Source organism: Vulpes vulpes, chromosome 6, assembly GCF_048418805.1.
Source record: "Vulpes vulpes isolate BD-2025 chromosome 6, VulVul3, whole genome shotgun sequence".
Taxonomy (NCBI): Eukaryota; Metazoa; Chordata; class Mammalia; order Carnivora; family Canidae; genus Vulpes; species Vulpes vulpes.
The window spans coordinates 105203380-105217221 of record NC_132785.1 but is presented as its reverse complement, the minus strand read 5'-3'; the positions used below and the strand labels follow the sequence as shown (position 1 = coordinate 105217221).

The 13842-nt window shown below is 36.9% G+C and overlaps 1 protein-coding gene across 10 annotated transcripts in view; it reads right to left on the bottom strand.

The window, feature by feature from the left end:
- Positions 1 to 13842, bottom strand: part of PCNX1 (pecanex 1) — a 161509-nt gene that overhangs the window by 11136 nt on the left and 136531 nt on the right. For all 10 annotated transcript variants that reach the window (XM_072761860.1, XM_072761856.1, XM_026008502.2 and 7 more), the window contains 6 exons: positions 12843 to 13096; positions 10566 to 10796; positions 9649 to 9749; positions 8714 to 8864; positions 2451 to 2681; positions 1084 to 1358 (listed from right to left, as the gene is read on the bottom strand). In XM_072761860.1, coding sequence (XP_072617961.1) covers positions 1084 to 1358; positions 2451 to 2681; positions 8714 to 8864; positions 9649 to 9749; positions 10566 to 10796; positions 12843 to 13096 — 1243 coding nt within the window. The remainder of the gene's footprint in view (positions 1 to 1083; positions 1359 to 2450; positions 2682 to 8713; positions 8865 to 9648; positions 9750 to 10565; positions 10797 to 12842; positions 13097 to 13842) is intronic.

Below are 13842 nucleotides of genomic sequence, written 5' to 3'. Positions count from 1 at the left end.
ATTCTTGCCAGTGTGTGTTGGTGCCTCTGAAGTGTGCAGTGCCTGAAAACCTAATTTCTGCTGTAGCACACTTGGAAGAGAGTTGCTCTAATCATTTTTGCCTTTTTTTTTTTTTTTTTTAAATTAGGGTGACTGACTATCCTGGATTACCCACAACTGTCTCAGTTTTGCACTAGAAAACCTACTTCCCAGGTGACCTCTGAGTCCTGGGCAAACCAGGACAGTTGAGCATCCTAATCTCTGTTATCATTTCTCTCGGGAAAAGAGAACTCAATCTCTTTAAGGCAATTCCAGCATAACAGATGATTTTTGAAAAGAAATTTCTTTGAACACCACTCTGGTTTATGTTCTTTCTGTTTGGATAGGGGCTGATGTTAAAATGGTTATTTTTTTTTTTTTTTGAGTATGCCTAACAGAAAATGCCTATTTTAGAGTTTGCCACCCTAACCCCACATTCTGTTTTTAAGTTCTGTTATTTAAAGGATCTAAACAAAAGCTCATAAGAAATTGAAAAGATACTCTGTAATTTTTCTTCACCATCCACCAAACTATGATGTTCCTATATTGAACATCATAATTTACTAGAAAAAGGGCAAAGAAAAAATTCATCTACCTACTTGAAGACACAACAGATTTCAGATCTGAGTGATGACTGGATTGTTAAAATGGCAATAGTATCACCTAACTAGGAGTTTCAGTAAGTACAGCGTGCTCCCCCTACTGCTAGAACGGAATAAAACAGAAGGTAAGCAAAACAAGGTTATGTTTTTCTCTAATTTGCTGTTTGTTGGCCCACACATCCTAATAGTGGCACTGTGCTGCAATAAAGAGCCAAAAAAATTAAAGAAAAGAGAACTATTCAAGATTCTACGAAATGCTGGATCAGTGACTCTTAAGCAGAGCTGTACATGAGATTTATCTAGTAAGAGTCTAAAGACATCAGACTAGTTTCTGAAATTCCTGATATAATAGGTTTATATTGTGTTATGGCAATTGCATTTTTTTCTATAAGCTTTCCATGTAAATTGTCTCCATTAAGAGAGTCAGGACACACTACCAATGATATGCAGCTGCATGGCTCACCTGTGCCAGGTTGACACTATGAAGTTTCTAATATTTCCCAAACTGATAGGTCCCCCAAGGATTTCTTTAAGCTGTTCATGGCTGTCAGAGTAAGAAGTTGTCAGCGGTGAGACAAAGATTGGGTAGCCAATAGGTTGATCACAAGATGAGTTTATCATGTTTCTCAGAGCTTGTTTTGCATTTTGGATGCTACCTCTCTCTGGGTTGCGGTTACGTAGAAAAACAAGCTCTTGCTGTTGCCCTGCCCAAAGACCTCGGACACATTCCTTATTAACCTAAAAACCAGAACACATGGGAAGTAGGTTAAGGGCCAAGGATGAAATTCACATCAACAGAAGAGTATAAAGGGAAGGATACAAAAGACATACGGGAACCAACTATGAAAAGCAGTTGTTAACAAATACAAGTAGGTCATATTTGAATAGGAGGTCATCAATTCCCACTGTCATAGTGGACTGTTAAATAATAAGCACACAAAGAACTCTTTTCTCTGGCCTGTCTGGTAAAAAATATCAAGTTTTTCAAATTGATAATGCATTGAATTTTGTAACTGAGATAATATTTTTGATAGGAATGAGTAGTAACAAATATTCAGAGTTAAAAAGATGTGACTTCGCATGTTGATTAAATCAAGTGGAAAAAAGTGAATCGTTACAAAACTATTAAAATAAAATTTCATAAATTATGTCTCCTGAATCCATGAGATGTTTAAAAAAGCAACAAACAAGGGGAGGTGACTGGGGAGAAGGGATAATTGGGTGATGGGCATTAAGGAGGGCACTTGATGGGGGTGCCTGTGTGGCTCAGTGCATCATCCCAGGATCCTGGGATTGAGACCCGCATCGGGCTCCCCACAGGGAGCCTGCTTCTCCCTCTGCCTATGTTTCTGCCTCTCTGTGTGTCTCTCATGAATAAATAAATAAAATCTAGGAGAAAAAAAAAAAAGAGGGCACTTGATGTAATGAGCACTGGGTATTATATGCAACTGATGAATCACTAAATTCTATTAATAAAACTAATAAAAAACAAGAAACCGCACAAAAAGTACAAGCTATAATATTATTTTGCAACTTGGAAATCAGATTAGTGCTGATGTTTTAAGAAGAAATGTGGCCCAGAGAGTATAAAAGACTGACAAAACAGAAATAAGTAAAAATTTCAAGGCTTTATGGCACATGTAAAAATTTCAGAGGGCAGAATAAATTACAAAATAAATCAAACTGAGTGCTCATAAACAATCAATGCTAACGTGGTATGGTCATTTTTTTTTCTATAAAAAGAGTTCCAGTCACTTTTTAAAGTTGGGATGAGGTTATGTAAGTTCTATTTTTTTCCCCCAGACATGAATAAATGCCTCAAAAACTTACCTTAATGACTCTGAAGCTCAGGTAACGTCTGTTCAGCATGATGATCTTGTATTCATTGGTGCCGTCATCCATGACATGCCTCAGAGCAAGAAGGGAGGGAGAGTTGGCAAGGACTGCACTCCGCCATGCAGGGTCCCCTTCATGGGCTATTACGAGATTCTTTTCATGAGACACGATGGCTTCATAGAGCACAGTAGGGTCATCATATTCATCTGGAGAGGTGAAATGATCCTAAACAGAGAAATAAAAATATATATTTTATAGGAAAAGAAGGACTTCCAGTGGAATGATCAAAGCTTCTGGAGTTACTAATCAGTTACTAAATGAAAATTCTGAAATACTGGTTTAATATAAATATTTCATATCCACATATTATTGTTAGAGATAAATTAGAGAGTCTTAAATTTAACCAGGTTAGGAGTTAGCTCATTTAAGAATTTTAAAATTCTTCAACCCAATCCTAATTTCTGAGCTTTATATAAATATTTTACCAATTTTTATTTTTTCTCGTTCAACTGGGGTTTTACATGTGTTCATTCATACATAATTTTTTCTGTTAAAGGACTGTCTCACTGGTATCAGTTAAGGAAGAGTAAACCACATAAGTTCTCTAAGTTGTGTTTCTTTACAAGGCACTTTTCACATAAAGCCACATCTCTAGAATGATTCCAATATAGCATTTTACCCTGCCTCTCATCTAGTGAAGATGATAAGATTACAGGTCCTTGTCCTGAAGAAGCTAGTCAAGTCTTCCCTGTGAAATCCCGTGGTCTATGTAACAACCACTCTTGCATTCCACAAGCCATTACTTAATATCTATCATGTGCAGGATCCTGTGGCAGAGAACAAGATGAAAAAGGAATATGTGGAATATATCCGCCCTTCAGAAACCTGCAAATTAACAGGGTTTCAGGACATATACCCACATAACCATAACATAAATCTGAACTTCTGAAATGAAGAATACACAATCTTAGATATTCACAGTAGGGAGGTTGATAGATTTTTACATCCAGGTAAAGAAACTCATCTGTACTCAAGCCAAGTGACCAGGCTGTGTGATATTGGAGGGGAAATGGGTGAGAGTAAGAAGGCAAACTCCCCAACGATGCACCTCCATGTCTGGGAACTGGCCTATATAACAATAATGAAAGTATTCTCTGTATACGTAAATGATGCTTCATAATGTAATGTAAAAAGTTGTGTAACACATTTTTTCATCTCTTAAAACCTTGCCAGGTAGGTTTAGTACATAATACTAGCATTTTGCAAATATCAAATCTAAAGCTCAAAGAGTCTTAGCTTCTAATTCTTAGAAAGTTAGTAAAAGATTAAGCCAGAACTTGAACACATTTTTAAAGAGAATGTATCATTCTGCTTTTAAAAAATTATATGATTATAAATGTTAATTGAAAAACCTGTCAAGTCTAGTTGATGTGATTTGGGAAAGTTACACAGTGCACCTGGTTTTGAACTGGATCTTAAAGAATGAAGACAATTTCATCGGATAGAGAGATAGGCACCGTGCAGGAAAGGGAGAGAGCTCCAGTCAAGACATTCTACAGGGGAGAAGCACAGGTCAAGGAAGAACCTGATAAGGGTGATTATAACCTGAAGTCTCTCTGTGGGAACCGGGTTTCCATGTTGTTGCCAGGCACCGTGCTAGACATTGGGAAAGAGTAGTAAGACAGATACGAGCACTGTTCTCATGGAACTCAGGGTCTAGTTAGAAAATACTAAAAAAAAATTAGAAAACTAGCTTTAAGCCGATTATAGAGCACTTTCCTTGTACCTTGTCTAGATTTCTTTTACTGGGCTGGTACACTCACCCCCCTCTCCTCTGCTTTGCACACTGGCCCTTAACAGCTTATAGTTATTGCCTTCTCTTAGAACTGCCTTCAGTTGATGGAGCTGCCTGGGCAGGAAATGCCATCATTGGCATTTGACATCAAGTCACCACTTGACTGTGGGGGAGCTCAAGGTACACAATGTAACTCTTGGTGACACTGACACTCCAGAACTCACTCTAAATCCAGCAGGAGCTAGAATTCAGCCAAAACAGTTTTGGTTAGCTCCTTCCCTATTCTTTCCTACTTCTCTCCCTTCCTTTCAAACTCCCCTAAAGGCACCATGTCAATCTCTTGCACAGGAATCCTGGATTCTCAACTCTGCTTCTAAAGAACGTGGCCTAAGCTAGCACTTACAGTACCTCTGTACATCATACACCAACCATCCTGACTTTTCTTTTATTTTTTTTTTGTTTTTTTGTTTTTTTTTTTTTTTCTGACTTTTCTTTTAAATACGGAGCTCACTTTCTTATACCAGCAGATAGCTAGATGTCAGATGATGTGCTCTCTTTCAACAAACAGTCCTTTAGGAAAGGAACCATATCTTTGTACAGTAGTGTTGGTGCAACTTTTGAATGGAAAAATCAAAGTGCAGAGATAGGCAATAGTTATACTCTTAATAAATGGACAAAGTTGGAAATTATTAGGCATGCCAAGATGGAATATGTTTAATCTTGTTCAAATATTTCTTTTCATTGGCTTAAGATGGTTGCATGAGTATTGTTTTAGAGGCAAAGTATTTGAAATAAGCAGAATGTCCATGGATAGGGAAATGGTTGAATATACTACAGTTAAAAATTACATTCTGGAATACTATGGAGCCATTAAAAATATGAGGTGCCTCTATATATGCTGATTTAGAAAGTATCCGTGTTATATTAAACAGGGGTTGGAAAAATCATGTGTTACAGATCGCTCTGTGTAGCACAAAGGAAAATATTTGCATATATAGATGGAAATGTCTATAAACTCAGGGAAATAGAAAAGATGTGCATCGAATTATTAGTAGTGACTGCTTCTTGGAAGGGCTATACAATGGTATGGGGTGATGAGAATACTTACTCTTGGGGGAAGCTCACTTAATGTTTTTCATTATTTTTCAAATACAGAAAAAATGTTCCCAGTTCTGAGAAAAGTTTTCAAAGGCATTTAAAAAATATACTTAAAAGTTATAAGCCAGTGCACAGGAAAATAACAAAACTCATTCATTTTTCATTCACTGACCACCAAGCATTGTGCTAAGCAATGGAAAGACAAGGAGTGGTAAAAGATGATCCCTGTCTTCAACCACATATTTTAAGATTTTCATCATATATCACTTACAAGCCAAACTAGACTCTGATTAGTTTATTTTAGTTCTAACAACCATGTAATCTTCAAAGAGACTAATGAAAAAGGTAAAACAGAGAAGGAGGTAAGCTATTTTACAACATGATTAAATAGAGGACAAGAACATGAGAACACATGAAAAAGGCAATTTTGCTTCATTTCCCTGAGTTCTGAGTCTTCATTTACAAATTGGACTAAAATAATCTTCTGGATGTATACGAAAGCACTAATATGCTATACAACACTGTACAACTACAAATATCACACAGATTAGAGCAGTTTTTATTTATAAAGTAAAAGCATAATATAATCAATTGGAGAATTTAAAATAAAATAGACTATAAAGGAAAAAGCAAAAATTAAAACACCTATAAAGTGTGCTAAATACACATTGATAATGACTGTCAAGGCAAGAGTTAAATGAAATTTTATATTTCTAGCTTTCTGGGAACAAGATCATTTCAAGTTTGAGGTACAATTTACATACCTCATTTTACTATACCATCTTAAGTGCGCAATTAGATCCATTTTGACAAATATGCACACTCATATAATCACTGCCACAATATAAAACTTTTCCATCACCCCAAAACATTCCTTCTTGTCTTTTGGCATTCAATCTCCACATCCTAAGGAACCACTAATCTGCTTTCTGTGGCTATAGACTAGTTTGGCTTTAGAATTTTTTTTTTAAAGGTTTTATTTATTCATTCATGAGAGAGAGAGAGAGAGAGAGGCAGAAACACAGGCAGAGGGAGAAGCAGGCTCCATGTAGGGAGTCCAACGTGGGACTCGATCCTGGGTTTCCAGGATCATGCCCTGGGCCAAAGGCAGGCGCTAAACCACTGAGCCACCCAGGCATCCCTGTTTTAGATTTTATATAAGTAGAATCAGATAATATATATATATATATATATATACACACACACACACACACACACACACACACACACACACACACTTTTTATGTCTGGCTTCTCCTGTGTGCATAATGTTTGAGATTCATTCATGTTGTGGTATCTAACAGTAGTTTCTTTTTATTGCTAAGTAATATTCTATCATGTAAATACACCATAATTAGTATGTTTGGCTGTTGATGGACATTTGAGTTGTTTCCAGTTTGGGGCTATTACAACCAAAACAGCTAGGCACACACATGTGTAGACATAGACTTTCATTCTCTTAGGTTATTATCAGGGGGAGAATTGCTGGGTTGTATGGAATGTGTATGTATATCCTTTCTTTTGATATATAAGCCTATTGTTCACTTTTATGAACAATATATGAAATATATGAGTATAATATATGAATGTTGGAGATTACCACAACCCAGCATCTGCCTCAAAATGATGCTCAATAAATATTGTTCTGGCTACTGCATAGGTCAATCTCATCCTCCTCAAAGGTAAATCAGAATTATGGAATTTCTCCAGGTTGTATTTGTGTTCTCTACCTTCCCCCTTCCCACCAGCCTTCTGTGGCTCCTGGGTTCCTGATTCCAACTCTCACCGTTTGCCACCATTGTTGTCAGTCATGGCTACTAAGAGTGAGCTGTGCCCAAGTGTGTTGGGCCAAAATATAGGTGAGAAACACTAATAATGCCATACCCAAAGAAACATGTAAGGAAATGGATCTGGCAGCAACAGGTAAAAACAACTGTAGGGAGAGATAGGGGCAAAGACCTAAGGTATCACAAAATACAGATTCCCTATGCCTCATCTTCTTCTCTGACAGAGAAAACACCTGTCATATTATTTAGAATTAACTAAAGATGTCTATCTAGAGCTGTTAATCATGCTATATAAAAGAGTATTTATTTTATCTTTTATATATATAGCAGATATGTTAATAGTGATTAAGTGCCTTTTGTATCTTTTATATATATAGCAGATATATTAATAGATCAAGTGCCTTTGAGAAATTCTGAAGTTTTAAAAACATTTTAATTTAGTCATCTTTTTCTTTTAAACACACTGATTAGGCTCAAAACTATAAAGCTAGTCTGAAGATGGAAACTCTGTTCCCAAATGTGTATGTTCTCCATGATCCTCAAAATAGTACTCCATTTTCCACAGAGCCTTTCTAATAATATATCCCTTATCAGTAATTTCCTAAATAATATGGGACATTGACTTCATTCCAACAGTTTATATCACAATAAAATCACTTGAGGAGTAAATTCACCCTTTATTTAGAGGAAAAGAAATTCAAACATTTGAGGACAGTAGATGCATTTTAGTGAAGTTTATCATGTGGTCTTTGTCATCAGATCTGATGACTACTGTCAAGTGGAATGATTAGAGTAGCAAGTCCCAGTACTTAATTTCCTAATATAGTCTTGAAATGATCCAGGGCTTTGGATATGTATTTTGGGTCCGCATTTTAATTTTATTACCCTACTAGTTTAACTGAGGCTAAATCTGTCCTAATCCTCTATTATTCTATATAACATGCTACATGAAACTCATAGTTCAGTAACAGCAGCACTAACAACCCTCCTGAGTTGCTACTGCACTACACTGGGAGTTGGCTAACATTCACCTACAGAGTGATATTCACCTACAGAAGAGGTTTGAATTACAATCATGTGAAATGTGAAGTCAAAACAAGAATTATACAAGCCAGAGAGCTTTATTTCCAGTTTGTCACTGCTGACAGCTTTCAAGTGCATGTCCAGATCAGTCACTCTCTGCTATTAATATGCAAATTCACCCTTAGAAACACAGGTTTAGGCTACTAAGATCTAATATCTTGCCCTAAGTCATGTTTTTCTGTGTTTCTTTCTTTCTTTTCTTTTCTTTTTTTAAAGGTTTTATTCATTTAATCAAGAGAGAGAGAGAGACAGAGGCAGAGACACAGGCAGAGGGAGAAGCAGGCTCCATGCAGGGAGCCTGACGTGGGACTCGATTCCAGGTCTCCAGGATCATGCCCTGGGCTGTAGGTGGCGCTAAACCGCTGAGCCACCCGGGCTGCCCTGTGTTTCAAATCATAGTATTTCTCAAAAGGTTCCTAAGAAATGTAATTTGGAAGTCAAATGAACAAGTGCCATTAAATACCAATAATGCATTATAAGTCTCCTTTTCTTACCTGATGAAGTTTAATGGACATGCGGATTCCTGGGACTACTACTTTCCTTAGCAATTCCATGTCAGCAAAGATCCATTCATCTCGAATTGAAGAGATACGGAAATCTCCCTTAAATAGGGCATGCAATCCATAGAGGAATGACTCTAAATTACTGTTAGGATTGGAGATAAAAGTTTTCATATTTTGACAAAGAACTTCCATTACACTGATTCTTACATGTAGTTGTGCATCAGAATCATCTGGGAGTGTTTTGCAAATACAGATTCCAATGATTATACTAATGTCAGCACCTCTGAGTCAGAATCACAAGGAAGAGGGGCCCTTTGACCTGACACCCCTGTTTATGAAAAACTATAACAGTAAGTCCATGAAAATCAACAATAGAGCACATAAGCCACAAAAATGTATAGAGGGACTAATGGAAAACATGTAGTAATCACAAAAGAAACTAAAATATGTAATATTTCTTAGCTCTAATTCATTCAGAAGAATATGTTAAGAAATTCAGCTTATATTTATACTTTCCAAATATAATGTACTATATTAACTATATTAAAAGCATAAATGCTCTGGACCAAAATAAACTACAAGGAAATATGGAAAAATAAAAAAGAGATAAAACATTAGAAAAATAGATATAAAATGGGAGAAGACCAATCAAACTTTATGGGCAATTACTTTTAAAAATGTCTTAAATCCATTAAATTCTTATTATCAATAGTTACCCACACATATGTGAATTTTAAAAGCCAGCTATTAACCACTTGGGAGAACTCAATTGTATTCAGCAAAAGATCTATAAAAAACAGTATGAGAAGAGACTTTTGTAATAAACTAGCACAGAATGCTTCCATAAAAACCTATTTCAGATTTTTCAGATTTATGTTATACAGCTTTTCCTACTCTCTTCCTGAAAACAGAAATGCCTTCCTTACCTGGACATATGGTGGGATGCAGTTCCCAAAGCTCTCCGTCCCAGAACACAGAGTCCATAACAAAGAGTCACCAGGGATGAATCTTTGTCTACATCCAGTGGCTTTAAAAAACAAAGAATATTATAGTTATCAGAAAGGCAAAAGGTATTTAACAAATCAGAAGACAGCTAATAAATCAGAGGATGAAGAACTTAACTAGCATATAATTTCTAGGTCTTCAAATAGTTCTAACAAGAAGAAACTTAACAAATCAGTATAAAATGAAGTATGAATGTATATGAGGAGTTTCTTTGAAACCTTTAAAGAAAAATCCAATGCTTAACAATACTGGAACATATTTTTTTTAAAAAAACCTGACTTCTATAAAATATTAGGATCTTAGCAAAACATCTCAAAGTACTTAATGGCATACATCATTACTAATAACGTCCTCTGCTGAAAATACAATATTCTAACTATCAATTAGTTGTTTCTGGACATAGTCCAGCAAGCAGGCTATTAGTGAGAACTCTATTAGCCTACGAATGACTATACTAGAGTAAAGAAAATCAAATTGATACCTGTGGATTCCTGCTTCCCCTCAACCTCTGAATTTCTTTTTAACAACTAAACGTCCTCAGATGGTCAGAGAGAAGAAGATCTGGAAAAACTATCTCAAAATAAATGGAGATATTCTTTCCATCTCTGAAAAAATAGACTCAAAGAATTACAAATGAGGGACACCTGGGTGGTCACCAGTTGAGCATCTGCCTTTGGGTCAGGGCATGATCCCGAGACCCCAGGATCAAGTTCCACATTGCGCTTCCTGCATGGAGCCTGCTTCTCCCTCTGCCTATGTCTCTGCCTCTCTCTCTCTGTCTCTCATGAATAATTTTTTTTTTTTTTAAAGAATTATAAATGAAGTGAACAACCTCTACCTTTGCTCTTCTGGAAGAGCAATACTCTATCCAGTTGAGGTAAATCACACAGAAACTCTCCCTGGATATGCCAGCTAGTCGATGGTCATAGTCCTCATCAATGTTTGGATTAAATGTTGGGTCCACGTCAACATAATTTCGATCTGCACACAGACGTAGTCCTTCCTGCATTGTCTCATTGGCTAGCCACTCCTCTAGTTTAGAAGAAGTTGTAACATAATAAATGATACCCTAATGGGGAAAAGATAAAAAAAAAAAACCCAAGTTAAGTTACAATTCCTCATTAAATAAATTCCAATGGTTTATACTGATTGTATAACTAAAAACTATTTTATTCTAGCTCAAAACTCTAAGAATACACTTTAGGAATGCTGTAAAAAATACACCTCAGGCCTTTCTGAATGTCTGAATGAACAGTTAATTTAATACTTTAAAAGTCCCAACCATAAATTCAGCTAGACAAATTCAAAACAATTCCTTTCCATTGATTTTAGAGCTTTTAAATTTAGGATATTTTAAGAGAGATAGAAAAACTTTATGTTATGCATTTGATTTTGAGAAATTTCTCCCAGAAAGTTGTTAAATCATCTGATTCTAGGTCAAGTTATGAAACAAAACTGATAGTAAAGCAATGGAAATATAACTACTTAGAACCAGAGATAGAAAATGCCATATATACACACACACATGCACAGCATGTAAAAAATGTAAAGTCAATCTATTTAGTGTCCTGAGACTGTGTTCAACCAACCATTAATTATAAGGCTTAACATTCGGGCAGCCAGGGTGGCTCAGCAGTTTAGTGCCACCTTGAGCCCAGGGAGTGATCCTAGAGACCCGGGATCGAGTCCCATGTCAGGCTCCTTGCCTGGAGCCTGCTTCTCCCTCTGCCTGTGTCTCTGCCTCTCTCTTTCCTCTCTGTGTTTCTCATAAATAAGTAAATAAAATCTTAAAAGAAAAAAAGGCTTAACATTCATTGCAATCAACGCAAATAAAGTGGTACATAGAGGCAATAACACAGCTATGGAAAAACCCAGATATGGGTCACTAAAATTTAGCACACATTTACTTCTTTAAAATAGTGGCTTTGCCTGCAAGCTGACAAAGCACAGCTTTGCTGTAATCTTGTAAAATATTTCGCAAAAACAGAACACCTGTAAAGAGCTAACCTTGCCCAAAGAGAGGTTTGGTTTTTGCCCTTGGATCCTGGGAAGTAACTTCTACTCCCTTGGAATGTCTTACCTGATTAAGAGTCTTTGTTCACCTATGAGCTTACAGCCATGCTCTCTAGAGGAGCTGGAAACTAAGGCTGGTCATGTGGGTAGTCAACCACATCTAAGCGACTATGCTCCAATAAAAACTCTACACATCAAGGCTCAGGTGAGTTTATTTGGTTGACATCAGTCTGTGAGTACTGTCATATGTTGTTGCTGGGAGAAATGGGCATTATTTGCACAACTGCACTGAAAGAAGACAACTGGAAGCTCATGCCTTGGTGTCTCTAGACTCTGCCCTATATGCTTCTTCCCCTGGCTGATTTTAATTTGTATCCTTCTACTGTAATAAATCCTAAACATAAGTATGATGAGTTTTATGAGTCCTTCTGGCAAATTACTGAACCAGAGAGTGGCTTTTGGAGACCCCAAAATTGTAGCTGGTGTTACAAGTGAGGGTAGCATTGGGAATCTCCCAGATCTTGCAACACTTTTATTCAGGTTATTGAAAGCAGTGCACGGCAGTAGTTAACAGCAAGGGCTCAGGAGTTGGACAAGCCTAGATTTTAAATCCTTAACTCCAATTGATATTAGAGGACATTGGGCAGGTAACTTTTGAGTCTTGTTTATTTGTAAAACGGAGATATAACATTCCTTCAGAGAACTGGGTCAGATACATATACATATGCATATTCCTTAGCCCAGTGCCTAAAATATAAGTTTCATATGGTAGCTATTATTATTTATGAACAAGTTCCACTAAAGAAAGAAATAGCAAGGTATACTTTACTGACTTAAAAAAAAAAGTTCTCTAGTACCCATTAAGTAGGCTCTACTCTGGGCATGGAGCCCAAAGTCGGGCCTGAATTCACGACTGTGAGATCAAGACCTGAGCTGAGATCAAGACTAGGACACTCGACCCACTGAGCTGGCCAGGTCCCCCAATACTAGAGAATTTAAATCACCACTACTTAGAAAGCAAAGCACAAGTGTGAGAAAAAAAAAAAAGTCTTTCCCAAGAACCTCCTACTATCAGAAGATCTAGCGAGGCACATACCCTTACCTTGACATAGTAAGTGGTAAGTACTTTCCGAAGATCAAAGACTTGAAGCATAGAGGCAGCACTATTGTCAGTGATACTATAACCCTCCAGAATATATTTAGTGACTATCACTTCCCAAGCTAGCCAACGCTGGCTAAATGCAGCATTAAATGAAAGCACATGAGGAATATGGCCAGGTTCACAACAGCAAAATCCTTCATCTTCTTCAACGCCTTCAGTAATGGCCTCCACTTCCCGCTGTTGACAGTAAGTACCTTGGAGAGTGAGAGAGAGAGAGAGACCACTGCATACATAGGAGAGAATAACCACATGAAGTAGAAAAATGAATGCTTCAAAAACACAGAAATTTAGGGGAAAAAAAAACATCTTTTATAGTAATTGAAAGTATGTGATTGATTTGCCTTGGCATGTTCATTAGTAGACTGCAAGAAGCTCCAGAAACTAGGCATATTATGTATTCCCTTCCTGCAGAATTACAATATGTATTATCACATGAAAGGTTCTGAACATGCAGTAACCTTAATTTTCATTTCCTGATCCGAAACTTTGAGTTTACAACTGCATTCATATCAAATGAAGGCCGATGAGTAAAGGGACATGTCATGACGGTCTGAGTTAGTTCAGTGAGGGAAGAATGGAATTAGAAGTAAATCATTGCAGGGCACACAATATAGACAGATATACAGAACTTAAAGGACCGTGAGCTCTATTGATCAGTACCATGTCCATAAGGTAAGCAGGAAAGTTATATACATATGTTTGGATATATAGACTGTAATGGTTCATGATAATTTAATCCTAAATCCATCATTGGGCAGCCCCGATGGCCCAGTGGTTTAGCGCTGCCTTCGGCCTGGGGTGTGATCTGGAGACCGGGGATCAAGTCCCACGTCGGGCTCCCTGCAAGGAGCCTGCTTCTCCCTCTGCCTGTGTCTCTGCCTCTCTCTGTGTCTGTCATAAATAAATAAAATCTTTAAAAAAATTAAATCCATAATTGCTT